This window comes from Taudactylus pleione, unplaced genomic scaffold, assembly GCF_031769625.1.
Source record: "Taudactylus pleione unplaced genomic scaffold, aTauple2 ptg000120l, whole genome shotgun sequence".
In the NCBI taxonomy this organism is placed as follows: domain Eukaryota; kingdom Metazoa; phylum Chordata; class Amphibia; order Anura; family Myobatrachidae; genus Taudactylus; species Taudactylus pleione.
Genome location: NW_028284522.1, coordinates 12,436,880 through 12,458,390, shown reverse-complemented (window position 1 = coordinate 12,458,390; position 21,511 = coordinate 12,436,880). Strand labels below are relative to the sequence as shown.

Below are 21,511 nucleotides of genomic sequence, written 5' to 3'. Positions count from 1 at the left end.
GCGTATGCAAATTCAGCTAAGTATCGTCAAGGCAGGCGATCGCACGACAAGGCATAAGCACGCCTACTATGTCTTGCCTAGCGATCACTTTGTGTATGCAGATGCCCACCAACCTGTCTTTAGGTGCCCACTAGCGAATGTCAACTCCAGGAAGTATATACAACCATCGGTACATCGGGTTCCATAGGAACTGACCGCAGCGCTTGAGGTTGACTGTACCCTACCGCAAGTACTGCGAGCACTTCAGTGTATAATTCAACCAGGTGACGTGTACTATGACGCTGCCTGTTAATTATGCACGCCTCTGAAACGGCGTTAATATGCTCAGGCACGCCTGCGTTCGCACCTCCACTCCCCGTTTCCAGTGGCCTGCACCTGTTACCACCCACAAACGGCCTCTCCTGTCACTCACTCTGCTGGGCTGTCTCTGCTGGGCGAGTGATTGCTTCCCGATTGCTCGGACTAGTTTGCGCATGCGCACTGCGAAGCACATGCTTGCATACTTTGCAAAACATTGCTCGCTCCGAGCGATCGCTTGCTAGCAAACGGGTCTGAATCAGGCCCATAGCTTTCAGGTATGGAGTGTTTGAAAAAAATAAATAAATAAAAGAACTGTGGAATGCATTGAGAGAATTCATATACTCCTTTCCTGCTGCAGCTAAAACCCGGGTCATTGCCTTGTCGACACGGGTTGCGGCTCAGTGGAAACGGCTCGAAGAAAAAAATCCCAGGTTGACTGACCCGACATTCCTACCTGGGTCTTGAGCAGGGTTTTACACTGGAAAGACCTGGTAACGCTGCAGAAGAAACAGGTCCCACCTGGGTAATATGACCCGGGTAACCGCAAAAGCTGCTGATTTGACGTTCCTGGGCGCTGGCTGGTGATGTAATTGGCCAGAGGAGCTGATTCAGACCCGCTCGCTAGGATGCGATCGTTTGTAGCTGGCCGATTTTTGCAATCTGCGCATGCGTATGCATTGCAATGCGCGTGCGAGAACTAGTGCGGTCGCTCAGGAAGAGATCGCTTGCTGCGCATAGACAGTCCAGGAGAGTGAGTGACAGAAGAAGCCGTTTGTGGGTGGCGGCAGGGGTTGGTCACTAGAAACAGGGGAGTGGAGGTGCGAACGCAGGCGTGCCTGAGTGTCTCAACGTCGTTTCAAAGGCGTGCATAATTAAAAGGCAGCGTCATGGTACACGTAACTTGGTTGTATTTCACTTTGAAGTGATCGCAGTGCTTGCGGCAGGGTATAGTCAACCTTAAGCGCTGCGATCGCATCCGATGGTGCTCGATGTACCAATGGTTTCATGCACTTCCAGGAGATGACGTGCGCAAGTGGGCGTCTTATGAATGGCTGGTGGGCGTCTGCATACACAAAGTGATCGCACGCCAAGACATAGTGGGCATACTAATTCCTTGCCGTGTGATCGCCTTGCTGGGCATGTGCTGGATTTGAATATGCAGGGTGCGAGCGAACACATCTAGGGAACGGGTCTGAATGAGTTCCAGAGACCCTGAGAGGAGACGCATCTATGCTGGGAGAGGCTATTTTGTGCTTTGTAATTGAGGCCTGTTTTGTTTAGACCACAGATGCTCATAAGCTCCATTATGCTCTCCGTGGCCGCATCAAACAGCAGAAAGCTGCAAACAGTCAGGAGCTCCGGGCCACACAGTGGCAAATCACCAGCCATACTGCTGCATTGATGTGAGCAGACCCCGCCCCTCCCTTTCTCTCCCTTGTGTGACCTCATCTTTGTGAGCCTGAAAAAGGCAATTTTTAATAACAGCCACTGGTTTTGCAGGACTGACCCGGAAAAAACCACGGTCGAGGATGCAGTGGAAAAGGGGTCTGAGCCATGTCCGAAATACCGGCCTGGACCCGGGATTTTGGTGGAACAAGCTACAAGTGAGATCCTTTCCTGTTGTCATGGAAATAGAGTCAATAAATCGGTCATACAATACTCCAAATTCTGTAGCAATATTACACATTGTGTAATGATTATCTTGAAAAGCTCTTTTGATCTCCAGTCAGCCTATTATTGCATACAGTGCTCTCCCAAGTAAACACACACCACTTGCAGTTAGGCAAAGGTCCTATAAGCTCTTCAGTCACATGAGCTCCGTTACACGCTATGATTAATGCAGCATTTGTATATTAAATTAGTTCCCGGGTGACAGGAACTCAGTGCTTACACTGCCTTCTCAGACTAATAGATCTCATAAGCGCCAAGGAACGAAGGCTGAAACACACAGACACGCAAAGTGTAAGGGGTAAATTTACTAAAGTGAGAGTTTTTAGAAGTGAGTTTTAAAAGTGATGTTGCCCATAGCAACCAATCAGATTCTACTTAACATTTAACAAGCACCTTCTAAAAGATAATAGCTAGCATCTGATTGGTTGCTATGGGCAACATCACTTTTAAAACTCACTTCTAAAAACTCTCACTTTAGTAAATTTACCCCTAAGAGTCTGCACAGTAATCGTAGTGAATTTAAGCAGCACAGCAAAAACATATTTTACAAAGAATTTAACACAGTTTTGAATTTATTTTGTATAACACAATAGCCCTGAATTGGGTAAAATAGAATAGAGGCTGTAAACTAATTCAAGATCGAGGGACGTGTGTTTGCCGCATTCTGGTTTAGGTCTGTAAGACAACACTGCTTTAACTACGGCAATAAAACAGTGCACAGTATAGGCATATACGTGGCCAATACATTCTTCAAAATTGTCATGTGTATAAATACGTTAGAGTTAAAATGATGCAAGATCATATCCTATGCCTGTGGCCTTCAAAACAAGGCTGGGCTCCCTTACTGTAATCACCGATGTTTTGTAGCACTGTGTGGGTGTACCGGGATGATACTGCATGGCAGACACATTGTACATTTGGCAGCCTACACGTGGTTTGTGCTATCATGATAAACCTGTTAAACACAGTGACTAAATAACACATTGCTGACTTATATTTGCCTTGCTACTTGAACCATGGAGAATGTTCTCCTGTCCGCCTGTGATGATGTCAATATAAATGAATATATTTCATCTCCGATATTCCATTCTAAAACAACCTTTGATGGCATGCGTCATAGTAACTGGTACTATTCAGGAAAGAGAACATATCTTTCTTTACAAAGTTGACAAATTTTCCAAGTGGACAAAGGGGCTGGTTTGAGCGTCTCTCGTGTCCTCTGCAAAAAGAGGTCTGAAAAGTCACGTCCTCCCCATTATACAGAACTCGGACATGATGCTTCTTTCTGTTCTCTGAGTTCTGCCATAGTTCAAAGACCAAGCGAGCAGCGAATCGAGGGAACCTGGCTTCTGTGAGACCAATGGCGCTGAGGATCGGGGAGAGCGTTACATCATGGGCGGAGTATAAGGCAAACACTTCATCCTTTTTGCCGTCGGCAATCCACAGCATTCGGTTGACAGTTTGGTTTAAGAGGGGGTGGGCAGCGAGTAATGCATACTTTAAATAAAGCTGCTTTTCATGCCTCTCCCTCTCATCCTCTATCTGATGTGACTTAATGACCTTAAAGTGCTCAATATCAATACATCCATTCTTGGTACATGGAAATGTTATATTGTGGCAAAAATGGCACAACAAGGAGTCAATGGGGTTGGATGCTCTTAATTGCCGAGTGGGGACTCCAACCACCTTGGCCATATTAATGTAGGTTTTCTCTAGCTGGGCATTTTTCACCCGATAGCTATACTGGCGACGCTGCTCTTCTTCCAGGTAGTGGTTCCTCATGGGGCAATCACAGTGACCAGAGCAGAATATACTGCTCCACTGGTGTTTAATATTTATCTTTTTCCAGTCAAAGTCAGGTAGGAAGCTGTAAAGCAAGGTCAGCCCACTTTGCAGCGTCCTGCTTTTTCCAGTGGATTCAAAGTAAAGATGATTTGTGGTCCAGTCATTTGGTAGCAGTCTATGCTTCTTTAAATAGTTTAGTCTTAGAATCTGTCCGTTCTGTAGATGCTGTACAACACCTGCAATATTTACAAATGCTTACATTACTTCATAAGTATTACTCACTGGGGGTATTCTATTAAGGTGAAGTAACATATTCAACTATTAATTTGCCATAAAAGCAACACCCCGATTTATTAGGTGAACAAAGTATTAATGAATCATCATAAATGGTCAAAAAATTAAAGTTATGGTAGAACCTACTTTTGTTAACTCTCTTTCTTCAAAGTCCATAGGGTCCACAGGGAGACCTTGGGGGTGTAGGTGATGGAACTGAATCCGGGCACGCAGTTAAAAGCTTTCAACTCCCAGGATGCACTGGTCCACTCTACCTACGCCCTAAACCAGAGGCACCTTAGTTGGTAATAAGCCAAAGGCCGGAGGAGGATAAGAGAGAAGGAAGACTGGTACACTCAAGAATCACACTCTCACAGAGAAGGAGACGAAAAACCGGTGACCAGCAAGATAGCCCTAATGAAGCCAGGTGCGTCAGGGCGGGTGCCCTGTGGATCCTATGGACTTCGAAGACAGAGAGTTAACAAAGGTAAGTTCTTACCATAACTCTTATCTTCTTCTGCAGGGTTCATAGGCTCCACAGGGAGACCTTGGTGATGTCCCAAAGCACTCCTTTTAAGTGTGGAGATGCTCCTGCGATGAGAGGAGAATCCGGTGCCCAAAGGAAGCATCCTGAGAGGCGAAGGTATCAAAGGCATAGAACCTTAGAAAGGTCTGGACAGAAGACCATGTGGCTGCCTTACAAAGCTGAACAGCCGAGGCGCCACAGTGAGCTGCCCACAAGGGGACCACAGACTGAGCAGAATGATCATTAACAGAAGCAGGAACAGGCAGGCCAGCCTGCGTGTAAGCCTTTGAGATAGTCATACGAAGCCATCTAGCCAATGTTTGCTTCTTGGCTGGCCATCCTTTCTTGTGAAATCCATAGAGGCCAAATAAGGAGTCGGATTTCCGAAGGGAACTGGTACGGTCCACATAAATCCTGAAGGCGCGGACCACATCCAAGGAGGCCTAACCTGCCGAGAGGTCTGGTGATTGAAAGGCCAGGACTATAATTTCTTCATTAACCACTTGCCTGGCACGGTCGTATCAGATACGACCATACCAGACTGGGCTTTCCCTGACATGGTCGTATCTGATACGACCAGTCACAAATGCCCACTAGGCGGCTGCGGGAAGCTAATCTTCCCGCAGCCGCCTACATCAGAGGGACCTCCCGGTCCCTCTGCACTGTCCTGATCACTGTGACCAGCATTTATCGGGTAGCGTGCGTCCCCCCCACCGGTCCTGATGGCGCTGCAGCGGCTCGGCCAGCCCTCTCATCCTGGTGGCCACTGAACTGTGTCCCTGGCCATCTCCCCATCCGCTCCTCCCAGCAGTGCAGCGGCTCGGCCAGCTCTCTCATCCGGCAGCTTCTCATTGGCTCACGTCTGGAGCCAGATTTAAATAGGTCCCCATTTTTTCGATTATCCTTCTGAGCCGGTCTGCAACTGCAAGCTAGGATTGACTAGTGGCCGCTCCGACTCCTGACTGTTTACTGAAGTGCGGGAGGCAGGAGCTGCTAGTACCCGATGCTCCCGTGGTCGCTCCATTCCAATCCAGTGCTGACTCAACATAGAGACAGGTCAGAGGGAATTAGAGGGGAGGGTGTGAGAGAGGGAATAGAGGGGCGACAGAGGGAAACAGGCAGTTAGTGGTATTGAGGGTGAGAGAATTAGTTAGTGAGAAGGACATCGGGTAAGAGATGGGAGTTAGTGGTGCAGGGGATGATATGGAAGCAGGGGCCGAGGGGGAGGGGGAGAGATTAAAATCTCTATACCCCCACCTATAAATTCCCACTTCGAGCACTATATATATATATATATATATATATATATATATATATATATATTTATACACATACATACATATATCCATGTGTGTACAGTATATGTTTGTATATACATATATATATATACACACACACACGTATATACTGTAGATGGCAGCCCCCCAACCGATGTTAAGGAAACATCGGCAGCTGTGGTCTCAATCGATGTTTCTATCGATGGCCATCACTACTATATACCTTAAAAATTGCCATTTTTATGGTATACAGCGATTACATTTTTTTTTTTTTACAAAATTGTGTTGCATAAGTTTTAAAAAGCTGTTCTTGACCTAATTCAATCATAAAAAGCCCCTACAATTTTGGAGCGGTTTTTGGAAAAAAAAATTGTCAGTTAAGTGGTTAATGTGTAAACTAGAAGCAACTTTAGGAAGGAACTCAGGGCCTGATTCAGACCCGCTCGCAAGCGGGTCGATGGTGGCCCAGTGCGCACGCGAGCCCCGGAGCGAGCGCAAAAAGCACTCGCTCCGGCACTCGCATCCAAAAGGGGCAGCTGTCGATGTTGACTAATAGCGCAGGAAAGTCCACTGGGGCTTGCGGCAACGAGACCCTACTGCAAGGGTCTCGTCGCAAGCCCGATGGTCGCGATGGTCATGGCCTCTCGCATAAGCTGTGGGTGGTAACTCACAGCTATGCGAGCGGCCAAGAGGCCGCAACAAAAAAAACAAAACACACGCCCTGATTCAGAGCGAGCGCTCGCTTTTTGCGAGCGGCTCTGAATCAGGCCCTCAGGGCGAGTGCGAAGTACAGCCCTGTCCTGATGAAACACCAGGAATGGTGAGCGACAGGAGAGCGCCCCCAATTCTGGCACTCTCCTGGCAAATGCAGTCGCCAGAAGAGAGTCTTAGCTGTTAACCACTTAAGTTCTATCAAATCTAGTGGTTCAACTGGAGGACCCGAAGAACTACTGCCAAATCCCAAGGAGCCACTGGGGGGGACAAAGAGAGGCTGAATCCGGAAGCACCCTGGAGGAAGGTGTGGATATCCGGAAGAGGAGTAATCCTATGTTGGAACCATACTGACAGTGCAGAAATATGCACTTTCAGCGAGGCCAGGCGGAGTCCGAGGTCCAATCCAGCTTGAAGGAAGGCCAAGATTCTGGAGATCCGAAACACCTGGGGGTCGTAATTTCTGGGACGACACCACTGGAAATATGTATGTCACACTCTGTGGTAGATCCTAGCAGAAGCCTGCTTATGCACTCTAAGCATCGTGTTGATGACAGAGCTAGAGAATCCTTTGGACCTTAGGAAGGATGTCTCAAGAGCCACGCCGTCAAATGCAGATGTTACAGGTCCGGGTAAAGGCAAGGACACTGATACAACGGGTCCGGATGTTGAGGCAGCAGGAACGAAGTCTCGATGAAGATCTGAGTACCAATGACGTCTGGTCCAAGCTGGAGCCACCAGCAGGACAGTGCCACCGTCTTGTTTGAACTTCCGAAAAACCAGAGGAAGAAGGGAGACTGGAGGAAACAGATACGCAATCTGGAAGGTCCACTTCACTGACAGAGCTTCCACCAAGGTTGCCTCGGCATCTCTTATTCTGGACCCGTTCAATGGTAATTTGTGATTGTGCCAGGAGGCCATGAGGTCCACCTTTGGGAGGCCCCATTTGTCCACTAGGAGTTAAAACACCTTGGTGAAGAGACCATTCCCCTGGATGCTCGTTGTGATGGCTGAGGAAGTCCGCTTCCCAATTGAGAACTCCCGGAATGAACACTGCCGAAATGGCCGGGAGGTGACACTCTGCCCATGTCAAAATGCGTGACACTGCTGTCATTGCTGCCCGACTTCGAGTGCCTCCTTGATGGTTGATGTAAGCCACCGTGGTGGCGTTGGTCGGACTGAACCTGCACGGGTTTTCCGCGAAGTATGTATTTGGCCAACTGGAGGACCCTGTACACAGCTCGAAGTTCCAATATGTTGATTGGAAGGGTTACTTCGACTGCTGTCCAACGACCCTGAAAAAAGTGCGGACCTGTCACTGCGCCAAAGCCCCGGAGACTGGCATCCGTTGTTAGGAGTACCCAGTCCGGAATCCAAAAGGGGTGACCCTTGGTTACATGAGATGTCAGTAGCCACCAAGACAGAGACGCACCTCTGGAGAGAGCACTATTGTCTGAACTTTGATCCAGTGGGACAATCTGTTCCATCTGTAGAGGATCAGCCCCTGCAGTGGCCTGGAATGAAATTGAGCATATTCCACCATGTCGAAGGTGAACACCATGGATCCCAGAACCTGCATCGCCGAGTGTATTAACACCCGGCGACTGTGGAGGCATCTGCGTACTTGTAGTTGTAATGTGGAGATCTTGTCTGAAGTCAGAAAGATTCTCTGCTGTTGAGAATCCAGTAGGGCCCCCAGATGAATCTGCGAGGGATTCAGGATGGACTTTTTCCAATTGATTAACCACCCATGCACTTGTAGAAAGGCAATTGTCAGTTGTAGGTGGTGGCGAAGCACTTCTGGAGAACCCGCCAACAGGAGAAGGTCGTCCAGGTATGGTAGTAGCCGGATCCCCTGATTCCGCAGATGTGCCGCCATGATAGCCATAACTTTGGTAAACACCCTTGGGGCTGTGGACAGGACAAAGGGTAGGGCCCGGAACTGGAAATGTTGCTGAAGTATAGCAAACCGAGATAACGGTGGTGAGGGCGTTACAGGGACATGTAGGTATGCGTCCTGAATATCCAGAGATACTATAAAATCCCCAGGTTCCATAGCTAGTATAATGTAGTGTAGGGTTTCCATCCTGAACCTGGGCACACTGAGAAACTTGTTCAGGAATTTGAGGTTGAGGATAGACCTCTGCTTGCAGCAAGGACTGTATGGCTTTCTGGATCTGTAAGGCCTTTTTCTTGTCTGAAGACGGGACTGTGCAGAAAAACTGGTGAGGAGGTCTCCGAAGGAATGAGAGGGTGTACCGGTGAGAAACCACTTCTCTTACCCAAGCATCCGTGGTGGTTTGACACCAACGCTGGGCGAACTGAAGAAGTAGGCCTCCCACTCTGGGATCCCCATCCCATCAGGCTGAGAGTTTATCCTCTGGTTTAGAAACAGGGCATCTTGTGCTCCAGGCCTGTTTTCTGGGTTTGGCGGCCTTCTTGGCAGCCGACTCTCTAGGAAAAAATTGTCATTTGGGTTTTCCCTGCGGATGAAAGGACCTAAAGGAAGAGATTCTCAGTTTAGAGGAAACAGATGCTGAAGGTAGAAATGCCGACTTTGATTTTGCCAATGTGTCAACAATCTTGTCCAGATCCAGGATAAACAAGATCTCCCCAGGCCAGGCCCTTTTTAGAATCAGCATCCGCCCCCCAAGAGCGCAACAATAGGGGACGTTGAGCACACACTGCCGCAGCCGAGACTCTAGAGGTTAGAACACTGGTATCCAATGTAACTTCTCCAATATATGTAGCCGCATCTTGAATGTGACCAACCAACAACACCTGATCCCCAGGAGTCTCCGAGGGGAAGGAGACTTTCGGTGCATCAGCCCAGCTTTCTATAGCTTTAGCTACCCATGAAATAGCCTTGTATGGGTGGGCAACAGCTCCTAATATAGAGTATATAGATTTCAGGCAAGTCTCCATCTTCCTATCTGTAGGGTCCTTTAAGGAAGAAATGGAAGACATAGGTAACGTAGCACTTTTGATTAACCATGTAACATGGGAATCCACTGCAGGGGATGATTCCCATTTTTTACAGTGAGCATCAGGAAATGGGTAACTTGAGGCCAAACGCTTTTGAGGTTGAACCTCTTACCAGGCGATTGCCAGGCTGCCGCCATGTGTTCAACTAGCTGATCTGACAGAGGAAATTCTGCTGAAGCCACTTTCTGTCGTTTAAACAGAGGGTGTTTCGATTTAGGGGCTGGCTCGTGCTCTTCTATGACTAAGACGGATCTGACAGCTCGTACTAAAGCAGGAATATTAATTTTAGACCGAGCCTCCACCTCCTCCAGAGGGATGTCAGGGTTAGAGGCATCAGCAACTTCTCCACCATCAGATGACAGCTCAGACTCAGAAAGCTGTGTGGACTGTGATGACAAAATCATATGTTTAGCAGGTTTCAGAGTTTTCTCACCCTGCAGCATGGTCTGAATGGCTGTAGAAGAAGCCGCCAGGCTCTGTACAGAGGTAGAGAAAACATCCACCATGGCACAGGAGGAGTTTGCATAGTTGGTATCAGTTGTGGTAATCCCTGTGTGGGGATAACAGTCTGCTGTGGTAACCCCCAAAGGGGGAAAAACAGCCGGAACCGCTATGCATCCCGCAATGGAGGCCAGGACCTGAGAAAAGGAAGTCCAAGGGGGTTCCTGTACTGGTGCTGGGGGGATAGATGTACCTGGTAGATTAAAACACCTAACACATAAACCATCCTGTACAAAATCCTCATCAAAACCTGTGGCACATAATCTGCATGATAGCAGAATGGGTGCAGAAGTCTGTTCGTTATCCTTGCCTCTGCCAGACATATCTATAGGGCAATGTAACTCACAATATGGCACTGGGTATAAAGCAACCACTAAGTATATAGGATACTTGTAGAGAAGCAATATAGTGGTCCTGTCTGATGCTTGGGCAAGCTGCAGGAGCACACAGCCGGATATGGCACAGTACAAGGTATAACTGTATGTGACCAACCTCACAAATATTAAGAGCTCTAGATGTGAGGTACTGTATAGGAAACACCCTGACTACACCTGTATGAGAAAAGGGAAAGATATATGCTGACAGTAGAAAATAGACACAGACAGACAGCACTAGCATGACAATGCAGAAATACAACTGCAAATTGGCACTACTATCAACTACACAGACTCAGGACCTCATTCAGAGGCGCTTGCAAAATGCGAGCGCTCGCTCTGAATGAGGGCGGCCGCATCTATTTTCCGGCCGGGCCTTCTGGCCGCTCGCTAGGCTGTAGATGACCACCCACAGCTTTAGCGAGCAGCCAAGTTGATGGTCGCAATGGTCAAGACCATCGCGACCATCGGGGCTTACGGCGAGACCCTTGTGGTAGGGTTTCATCTTCCGCAAGCCCCAGTGAGCTTTCGGCTCTATTAGAGCCGGAAGCTCACCACTGACATCACGAGTGATGTCAGTGGGGCCGCCCACAAACGGCAGGCGTTCCGTCGGGAACGCCTCCGTTTGTGTAACCACCCCCCGCCCCGCCTACAAAATGGGGCGAGCTGTCGATCACCATCGACAGCCGCTCCTTTTGTAGTGAGTCCCGGAGCGAGAGAAGATCTCTCTCGCTCCGGGGCTTGCGCACGCGCAGTGCGGCTGCGGCGCGTGCACAGGGCCTCAACATTGACCTGCTTGCGAGCGCATAGGCGCTTGTGAGCGGGTCTGAATGAGACCCTCAGTGTCTGGTAGGCTGTAGCACTACATACGCTGACCCTGGGGCGAAGTATGCAGGGGGACCAGAGCACACGATGTCCTGAAAGACCTGCGACTGCACCATGAAGAAAATAGCAGCCAGATACCTCAGAGGGGGTGTGGCCGAGAAGGAGAACAGCTCAGAGAAGCCAGACCTCAGAGGAAAGGCACCCTGAGCTGAGGGGAGGAGCCGCATTAATAGGGAAGCTGTCTCCCCTGGCTGATTGATTAACCCCCCAGAACGCTGGTTCCCACACCAATTGTCCCTGGTGGTCCAATGGAGTGCGGTGGCTAGAGCCTGTGTCCGAACTCAGCACTGGAGGTATGACTACCCATGCGGGCCACGGTGAGCGGCGACCCGCCTTACCTGTGCCCTTAAAGTCCAGCTGCAGTCTGGGTCCTCAAACGGGGCCTTGGCTAGCTCTGACCCCGGGATGCCCGCCGAGATCCCCAGATCTGTACTGGCGTTGTGGCACCGGAGGGGTGACGGAGCGGTAGTGCAGACGTCCCACGGACAGTCTGCTGCTGCACGCTCTATGTATCAAACAGAAATAAATAAATCATAAAAATAAAGAAGCTTAAGGGCTGCCTAAGCAGCCCCCTGCGTTAATGGTGACCCAACTCCGGCCGGCACCAACAAAACTGAGGTGCCTCTGGCTTGGGGGCGGGGTATAGGGAGAGTGGACCAGTGCATCCTGGGAGCTGAAAGCTTTTAACTGCGTGGTGCCCGGATTCAAAGCCTGATTCAGACCCGGTCGCAAGCGCTGAGCGCTCGCAACCGGGTCGATGGTGGCGCAGTGCGCATGCGCGAGCCCCGGAGCAAGCGCAAAAAGCACTCGCTCTGGGACTCACTACAAAAGGGGCGGCTGATGATGTTGATCGACAGCTCGCCCCATTTGTAGGCGTGGCGGGGGGTGGCTTCACAAACGGAGGCGTTCCCATGCGAACGTCTGCCGTTTGTGGGTGGCCCCACTGACATCCCCAGTGATGTCAGTGGGAGAGCTTCCGGCTCTATTTGAGCCAGAAGCTCTCTGGGGCTTGCGGCCACGAGATCTTACCACAAGGGTCTCATCGCAAGCCCGATGGTCGCGATGGTCTTGACCATCGCGACCATCACCATGGCCGTTCGCTATAGCTGTGGGTGGTCACCCACAGCTATGCGAACGGCCAGGAGGACGCTCTTAAAAAAAACAGCGCCCGTCCTGATTCAGAGCGAGCGCTTGCTTTTTGCGAGCGCCTCTGAATCAGGCCCTCAGTTCCGTCACCGAAGGTGTGGAGCCTATGGACCCTGAAGAAGAAATAAGCTTCAATCTGCAAGTGTATGATCACCGGCCGACTGCACTAAATGGGTCTCACAGGCTATTAGGCCTGACCTCTGGATTTGTACTATTTGGTCACAGATGTGGGTAACCAATTATGACATTTATCCATTAGCTCTGCCCTCATGATAGGTTGAAGAGATGAACTCACATTTGCGCCCAAGTCACTATGTAACAAGGAATATAAATTCTGTAATAAAAGAAAACTCTTAGGCAAATACCTGTCTGAGTTAGCTCTCCCATCTCACACAGTGAGTGGCTCGGGAAACGTGGCAGGCTACCCAAAGTACCATCCATTTGTGCATCCGAACCTTTTGTCATGTGACTGATAAAATTTGCTATACTTGGATGAGATGGATTCCTGGAAAAAAAAAATGTAATTGAATTATTACAAAAACTACAATAGGCAAATGCAGTTAGTGGTGTAAAAGACCAAATTACAGTACCTTGCTGAGGTAGGGTGGAACCAGGGCCGGTTCTACGCATACGCATGGTACGCTGCTGAGTAGGGAGCGCCACATAGTGGAGGGCGCCTCAGCTGCGACCATGCGGGCCGACTGTGTCTTTGTGACACAGCTGCACCGCGTGTGCAGCGGTGACCGGACAGAGTTTGGTCAGCACTACACAGTGACAAACACACAGCCGTGGGCGCCGGCAGCTGTGTGTCTGTCAATGAGAATCTGTCAGGCTCTCATTGGCTGCTGCGCCCACTGCCGGTGCCGGGCTGCAGCTCACTCATGAGCTCCATCTTCCGGCTCCCGCAATGGTTAATGGAAGAGACGTTATGACGTCTCTCCCATAATGCAGAGCGGCCCGGGAGGACGGACGGAGGAGCGCATGGCTGCGGCGGGAGCAGGAGCCGAGGTGGGGATTCAGGTAAGTGTGTTTGTTTGTTTTTATTACGTGTGTGTCTACTTGGGGAGGGGGGGGGCACTACTACTAGGTGCACTACAAGGGGGGGGCTACTCCTGGGGGCACTGCATAGGGGGGAACCTCCACTGGGGCACAACAAGGGGGGGACTACTACTAGGGGCACTACAAGGGGGGGGGACTACTACTAGGAGCCTTGCAAGGAGGGGGGACTACCACTGGGGGCACTGCATAGGGGGGATCACTACTGGGGGCACTACTGGAGTCCTGCATAAGGGGGACCTCTCCTGGGGCACAAGGGGCACTGCATAGGGGGGACTACTACTGGGGGCACTATATAAGGGGCACTACTGGGGGACTGCCTAAGAGGGACCACTCCTGGGGCACAGGGGAGACAACTACAGGGGGCACTGTATAAGGGGCACTACTTGGGGCCTGTATAAGAGGGACCACTACTGGGGGCATTCCATACTGGGGGTACTGTATACTGTGGGGGTTGCATTAAGGTGCATATGGAATGGAAAGGACTGTTCCCAGAGTGACGAGAAAGGGGTGTGTGTCATGTTTATGGCTTTTTCCACGAGACCACGGGCACGCACAATATTATGCCTGGGGGCGCCAAAAAATATACTCGCTTACCAAAAAATGTGGGATAGGGCGGGCCCCGGGTGGATCTCTTCCACATTTGAAGAAAGGGTAAACTTTCTGTGGCTCAGGAAAGAACCACAACCTTTCTTCAATTAAAAGGAGCTAAGGTATACAAACCTCCTTTTGTGGGTCAGTCAGGGGAAGAGAGAGGAGGGTGTGCACCGTTAGCACCCCTCTGTGTATGGGATCGGTATGAAATACTGCCGGACCTATGTCAAATCCCAACGCCGGAAGATCGACAGCAGTGAAGATCCCGATAGGAAATTGAGGTATTAATAATCCTTTCCCCCACCTAACCCATCCTTAGGGGTGCCTAACCCTAACCTCCCCCCTAGTGCCTAACCCTAACCCCCCTGTCTCCGCAGCCTAAACCTAACCCTCCCGGGGGGGGTGCCTAGCCCTAACCTTCCCCCAGGGGTGCCTAACCCTAACCCCTTCTTCCCCTAACCTAACCCTGTCCGCACCTGCCGCCCGGCTTACCTTCTGTTCGGTATGCCGGGCGTCGGGCTCCCAGCGTAGGGATAATGATAGGCGTCGGGATTTCGACACCTATCATTAGTCCCCTGTCGGGACACATAGTTGGGAAGCCGGCAGTCGGCATGTCGACAGTCGGCTTCCTGGCTGCATACCCTGTGTAAACCCTAGCTTAGCAATGTAGCTTCACAGCAACATAAGATGTTAGTGAGTTTGCGGTGTATACTCCTGTGTAAGAAGTTATTGCACTGGTTGTATCTTTTTGCTGGATTAAATGCCTAATTGTTTTGAAGCATTGGAACAGTTCACTGGACTGCTTTCTGCCAATATTGTACAGTGGGTCCGTGAGTGTATAGAGCTGAGGGCCTGATTCAGAGCCGCTTGCTGGATGCGATCGCTCGCACAATGTGTATGCAAATTGCGTAGCCAGTGCTACCGCACAGCAATGCACTAACACGCCCAGTATTTCTTAGAGAGCGATCACATAGTGTATGCAGACACCCACCAGCCTGTTTTAAGACGCCCACTTGTGCATGTCATGTCCAGGAAGTGTATGCAACCATCAGTACATCGGATGCAATTGCAGCCCTTGTCGTTGACCATACTCTGCCGCAAGCACTGCGAGCCCTTCAGTGTAAAACCAAGCCTGGTGACGTTGATGCTGTCTTATAATTATGCACACCTCTAAAACGCCGTTGAGATGCTCAGGCACGCCTGTGTTTGCACCTCCACTCACCCGTTTTTAATGGCCAGCCCCTGTTACCACCTACAAACGGCTTCCCCTGTCACTCACTCTGCTGGGCTGTCTATGCGCAGCGAGCGAACGCATTGTGAACTTTCGCTAAGGTATGTGCACGCGCTCTGTGATGAATGGGTTGTCTTATACTCACTGCATACCATCGGCAGCAGCGAGCGTTTGCATCTTAGCGCGCGGGTTTGAATGAGCTCCACAGTGTCAGAGCAGCAGCCAGAGCTGGAGGAGGGACCAGGGAGCGACAGAGCGAGCCGAGGAGGACCTGCTCACGCTGACAGCAGGTAAGTGTAACCTGCTATACGCCACCTCAGAGTGTCGTATAGTAACACCATCAAATTCCGAAATACATAATTTTCGGAATTTGAAGAATAGCCTAATTTCTACATGCCCAAACTAATGTATGGGGAGTGTGGAAATTAACGCAAGCGGACTTAACCAGGAGATATCAGTGATATTTCCTGTGTTAAGTGTGTTCATGAATACTAAAATAACGATAATTAAGGAAACTGTCCTTAAAACCGTTATTTTAGTGTTGATGAATAGGCCCCTGGGTATTAACAAAACAGAGCCTTGCTTGCAGGTGTACAGCCTACTGAATTACATAGCTCCCAAGGTTAGACATACAAAATCAGGATATAATAAGCCATATCCCTGATCCACCCAGAAAGTTCACTTTTCATGGAGGCTCCTCTCGCTTTCATGCAAACTACACCCCTGTTTAGGTCCTTGAATCGGGACTGACAAAATCTGGTCATCTGGAAGGGGTAGAATTATACATTTTCCTTTTTTAATCCCAGAGTTTCAAATATTTAAATAGTGATCATGGCCCTCATTCAGAGCCACTCGCAAGCGGCAGTACGCTCGTTCCGAGCGATGTTCGCACATCTGCGCATGCGTACGGTTTTTAGTACGCATGCGCGAACCAGTCAGTGCGGCCGAAAATCGTTGGTACGCAATATAGCGAGGGCCTGCTATTTTGAGTGACAGAATGAGGCATATGTGGGTGGTAACAGGGGAAGGTGCTTGAAAACGGGGAGTGGAGATCCGAACGCAGGCGTGCTTAAAGGTCAAAACGGGCGTTTTAAGGAAGTGCATATTTAATACAGCAGCGTCATTGACCACGTCACTTGGTTTTTTTTAACTCAGAACTGCTCGCAAAATAGCGGTTGAAAACACCAACCACAAGAATAGCGAGCAGTTCATACGCTGTACGATGTACTCGATTAATCTAATAAATAGCGGACATGACGTATGGTGCGTGCGGCCAAGGGGCGTTTTTATCAAATAAACGAGCGTATGTTTTGCTCGCTTGTTCAGACTTAGAGGTGGGAACAGACTGCAATTTGCGAACGGATCATTTGAATAGCCACCCCTTGTTTTTGAACGAACGACCACAAATAGCGAACGGCTCTGAATCAGGCCCCATAGTCGCAAATCCCAACACCATTAACCATCCAAAGAATAATCACATTATGCAATAACTGAGGACTGCGACTTTTACATTTCTTTCCGTACGCACGTGTATTTAAGACTGCAGTGTGAGCTCAATCTGAGGATTGCTATTACCTGCTTACATAGAGCTATTAATCATTACGGATTTGTCACTCTAATAATGGTTATACATAACAGCCACCTATACTCTGCAATACTGTCAGTCTCCTGGGATATTGGGCCCAACGCTGAGCGCTTGCAAGCGGGTCGATGTTGGCCAAGTGCGCATGCGCACGAGGGAGCCGGCTCCGTTGTGCGCATGCACGAGACCCGCATAGCGACGGGCAAGCCTTCGCTATGGTTCTCGCTACAAAGGGAGTGTGCTGTCGATGTTGAGTGACAGCACGCCCCCTTTGGTGGGCGTGCCGGGGCGTTGCTGCCCAGACGGAGGCATTCCCATGGGAACGCCTACCGCCTGGGGCCGGCCCCACTGACATCACAAATGATGTCAGTGGGAGTGCTTTTGGCTCTGATAGAACCGAAAGCACTCCAGGGCTTGTGGCAGACGAGACCCTACCACAAGGGTCTCGTCGCAAGCCCGATGGTTGCGATGGTCTTGACTGTGGTCACGATGGTTTTGTCTCTCTTCGGGATGTTGTTATATGCTATTTCCTTTACACAAAGCTTGTCACATGGCGATCCCGGATTTTACATTTGTAATTATGGGAGCACTTAAAAGGAATTTTCTAAAGTGTTTTGGGATGAACATACAGTAGGAGACATTGATAAACACACCTCACTTTGAGGGCTGCTTCATTACAGGATGTGTACTGTACCTGCCTGGCTCCAAGACACAGTTAATATCAGGTCTCTTGGTTTTGGGAATTGCATATAATGGATACCGATCTCCATGACGGATCACCACTTGGACAGACAACAGTTTAAAGTTATGAGGCGCATGACCTGGAGAGATAGAAAGAATAAGGCAAAGCTTACATTCACAACCATGAAAATAAAAATAGGAATGCATTTAAAAAAAAAAAAAAAAATCAATATCTTGTTATGTGATCAATTGCTACAGAGGGACCATTAGTATAGGAGAGGTGGCAAGTGGTAGGGTCAACACAGTACACTGCCATGGCCTATTGGCACAACAGGCCCTACTTCATGGTGGCCCAATATCTGCTGGGAATAAAGCAATGCAGAGGATGGGGGATCCCGGGGAAGGGTAATCCATAATTAAGGCACAGAAACGTGGAGGATTATTATTTTTTTTTATATGATCTCCCCCTGGTATCATACTAAATATGAAAATAATAATAGTAATATTGCTGTGTGTGAACACATCATTACTAAGAGATCCGTCATGAATTTAGCTGCATCTATTTTCAGGATGTAGTTGGGATCCCGGAGCACTGAATGCTGGTGCTCACAAGCTCGGCGCCGGAATCCCGACGGGTCAGAATCTCGGCAAGACAACACCGACGGCTGCGATCCTGAATGGAAGTTTTAGGGTTAGGTTTAGGGGTTAGGCACTAGGGGGAGGGTTAGGGTTAGGCACTAGGGCTAGGGGAAGGGTTAGGCTGCGGGAAAGGGGAGTTAAGGTTAGAGCAGGCCCGGGGGCCGTATAAGGCCCGTGGAATCATTTGGTCTGGCCCTCTGAGCTCTTTTCTGCTAGCCTCACCTGGCTAGCAGTGTGCCTAGAATGGCACCCTGCAGCCAGAATCTATGCAGCAGTGCAACCTTGAGCATCCTTAGGATGCTTCAGACGGTCACACCGCTGCCCTTACAGCTCCCTGGAGCATCCTCAGGATGCTCTGGGCATTGCTGTAATCACTGGTGATTGTGGCCCCACCCACATGTGACATCACACCAAGGGGGCGTGGCATGCAAATAATGTTATATATATCAAATGGCCCTTGGCAGAAAAAATGGGTTAGAGGAAGTGTTAAATTACTTACAGGCAGTTGTTAAAATTTCAGCCATCGTAGTTCTGTCGCAAGGATTCCGAGCACTGGCATTTTGTGCTCCGGGATCGTGTAGCTAACCCCTATTATCTATAGATTTCCTTTTTTATATACCTACCATTGTCTAGAAGATGAGACACAACATCTAAAACATTTAATTCAGGGCTCGACAAAACCCAGGTGCCCGTCACCATGCCATGTAAATCCTGGGGAGCCGTGCCCTGTGGTATATGGTACTTGTGCTTCTCTTACAAACGTTATTGTGTCACAGAGAAGGCTTGGTATAGAGGGCAGCAGAAAGCTCTGTACACAGCACTTTGTTTAAGCTTTTGATATTGGCATCATATCAACACCCTAAAATGCCATGTCTACAGGGGTCAATGATTGTTGGAGTGATTAACAGGATGGCTGCAGAATGGAAGGGTTAATGGCAATTGATATAGGGGAATGGATGATTGGGGAGTGGTGGCATTAAATATGACAATGTGGGTGAGGTGTTTAAGAATTATGATTGTAATGAAGAAGGAGCGATCATAGGGGCAGGGTGAGTATTATGGGGGGTACAGGAAGGGATATGCAGATAGGGGTATTGTCAGAGAAGGAGAACAATGGGATGAAGAAGGGGAATAATTGGGTGATGTGATAGGTGGGAGATTAATGAGTCTGAGGAGCGAGGGAGCACAGAGAAAGTTAGGGGGCATAGAGAATTGAGGTGATAGTAGAAGGGGACAAAACTGGTTATTACCTGGGATAAAAGGTCTGTAAGAGCTGTGTGTAAAGTGAGTGGGGCTATGTGTATGATCTGCTATTTATTAGTGGGTGCCATGTACAATTTGTTTTTTACAACTTTCCCAAGTCTGAATGGTTAAGGCTGGCTCCTAGATTCAAAGAGCTTTGTTGAGCCCTGAAATCAATCATATCTTTAACAAACCCCCTGGTCCCTTTATACTGCAAAATGAATAGGGTTACTGTCTGTGTGCTACTGCATGCATCACCATGGGATATGAACCGGTGACATTGGGCTTTGTTGGACTGTTTGCCTGTCTGCTAGGCCATAGTCTTGTTCTGTTTCCCCAGTTATCTGAGTTCTATCTTCTGGCTGAGTTCATCCTAATAACGGTGATTAATGGTTTTCCTGTCTTTTCCGGTTGCCCTGCCAACTGTCTGTATGAACCTGCATGTGAGACAAATCTTTACACTTGATGGATTGGATCTACAGATCCTTTCTGACTGTTGCTTCAATCGCGCCTAATAGCACCCTCAGCGCGCCAGGTTCCATGCGACTCAGCTACACCAATCATCTTTGCTGCTCAATAAGTGTGTCTTATTAGTATGATTAAAGCACATAGATGCGACTAAACTGCATTTGTAGTGTACACTGGGCCTGATTCAGACCCGGATGGGAAAGTGCTCGCCCGTAGCCCACAGTCGGGCCGCTATTTTGAGTGACAGATAGTGCCGTTTGTGGGTGGTAACAGTAGAAGGTGCTTGAAAACGGGGGTGTGAATGTGCGAACGCAGGCGTGCCCGACCGTCAAAACAGCGTTTAATGGGTGTGCATAATTAGCAAAGTAGCGTCATTACACACGTGACTGGGCTGTATTTTAGCCAGAACTGCTCGCAATGTTGTGGTGGGAAAAGGCTACCACAAGCACTGCAAGCAGCTCTGATGGCTCTCGATGTTCCCGATTAATCCTACAACTGCCGGAGATGACGTGTGTTGCGAGTGGCAAAGGGGCGTCTTTATACAGGTGCGAGCGCATAGTGCGGCCGCTCGCTATTACTTAGTGGGCGGCTTTACGCTACGCAGTGCGAGCACATGAATTAAATAGCCGGACCCTTTTATCCAGCGAGCGGACGCAAATAGCGTCCAGGTCTGAATCAGGCCCACTGATCAGTGGGGTGTGCGACACTTGTACATCTGTGTGTGACGAAGTCTGAATCGGTGTAAAAAGATGTGAGCAGCCGTGACTTTTCCCCATACCAGGTTCTGTTGTGCTCATCACCGACTTTGTACGTGTGTAAAACAAGTTCCTGTTGAGTTAAAGTCACAGCCCAGCGTCTCTCGTGCACTGTGAGCGGCTTTTTGCTGAGTCTGCAATACGAATAAGATGCACAATCTAAAGAATAATACTGTACGCTACTCCTCTCAGAGCGTCTCAGTTGCGTAAGTACGTACAGTAAGTGAGGACACAGCTGTACATAAGGATGAGCTGACTTTCCAAGCCTGGCTGTGTCTGCTTCAGTCTGTTAGATCTGCTGCAACGTTCCTCATTAGTAGAGATCCTTAGAAATGTTAGAATGGTTAGACCTTTAACCATGTCTGCATTACAATCAGCTATGGACCCTGATTTAAAATTGCAATTAGAAATTTGCAAGTAGTATTTGAGGTTTGTCATTCACATTAAAATTAGTATTGGCTTATGTGTATTCAGAATCAGGACCAGTTTCCCCCTGCACCGTGGCTGGTCCCCATATTACTAAATTAACCTCAGCCCTGTGGGTTCTTTCACTGTATGCATAACAAGTCCGCTTTAACTTTGCGGTTTGCCAAAACTGGTGGCTGACCCCATCGATAAAAACAATTTGCTATATGACGCTGTCGGGATATCAGGGTTAGTATTTCGCCCGTCGGGATCCTGCACAACGGGAAGCTGACTACATCCCCTTTGGAGATCAGATTGAGCAACTACTGAGAACAAGAAGGAGTGTTTATAAGGTTCTGGTATCTGTGTTAGAATGTGAAAAATGTGTATTACAGTGTATGCTTCTATTGGGCTGGAACAGGTA

The 21,511-nt window shown here is 49.1% G+C and overlaps 1 protein-coding gene across 4 annotated transcripts in view; it reads right to left on the bottom strand.

Moving 5' to 3' along the window:
- Nucleotides 1–2,474: 2,474 nt before the first annotated feature.
- The window catches only part of PXYLP1 (2-phosphoxylose phosphatase 1), a 122,573-nt gene continuing 103,536 nt past the window's right edge, over nucleotides 2,475–21,511 (bottom strand). For all 4 annotated transcript variants that reach the window (XM_088472101.1, XM_088472103.1, XM_088472104.1 and 1 more), the window contains 3 exons: nucleotides 17,592–17,718; nucleotides 12,800–12,939; nucleotides 2,475–3,992 (listed from right to left, as the gene is read on the bottom strand). In XM_088472101.1, the coding sequence (XP_088328227.1) occupies nucleotides 3,061–3,992; nucleotides 12,800–12,939; nucleotides 17,592–17,718 (1,199 nt within the window). In that variant the 3' untranslated portion in view covers nucleotides 2,475–3,060. The remainder of the gene's footprint in view (nucleotides 3,993–12,799; nucleotides 12,940–17,591; nucleotides 17,719–21,511) is intronic.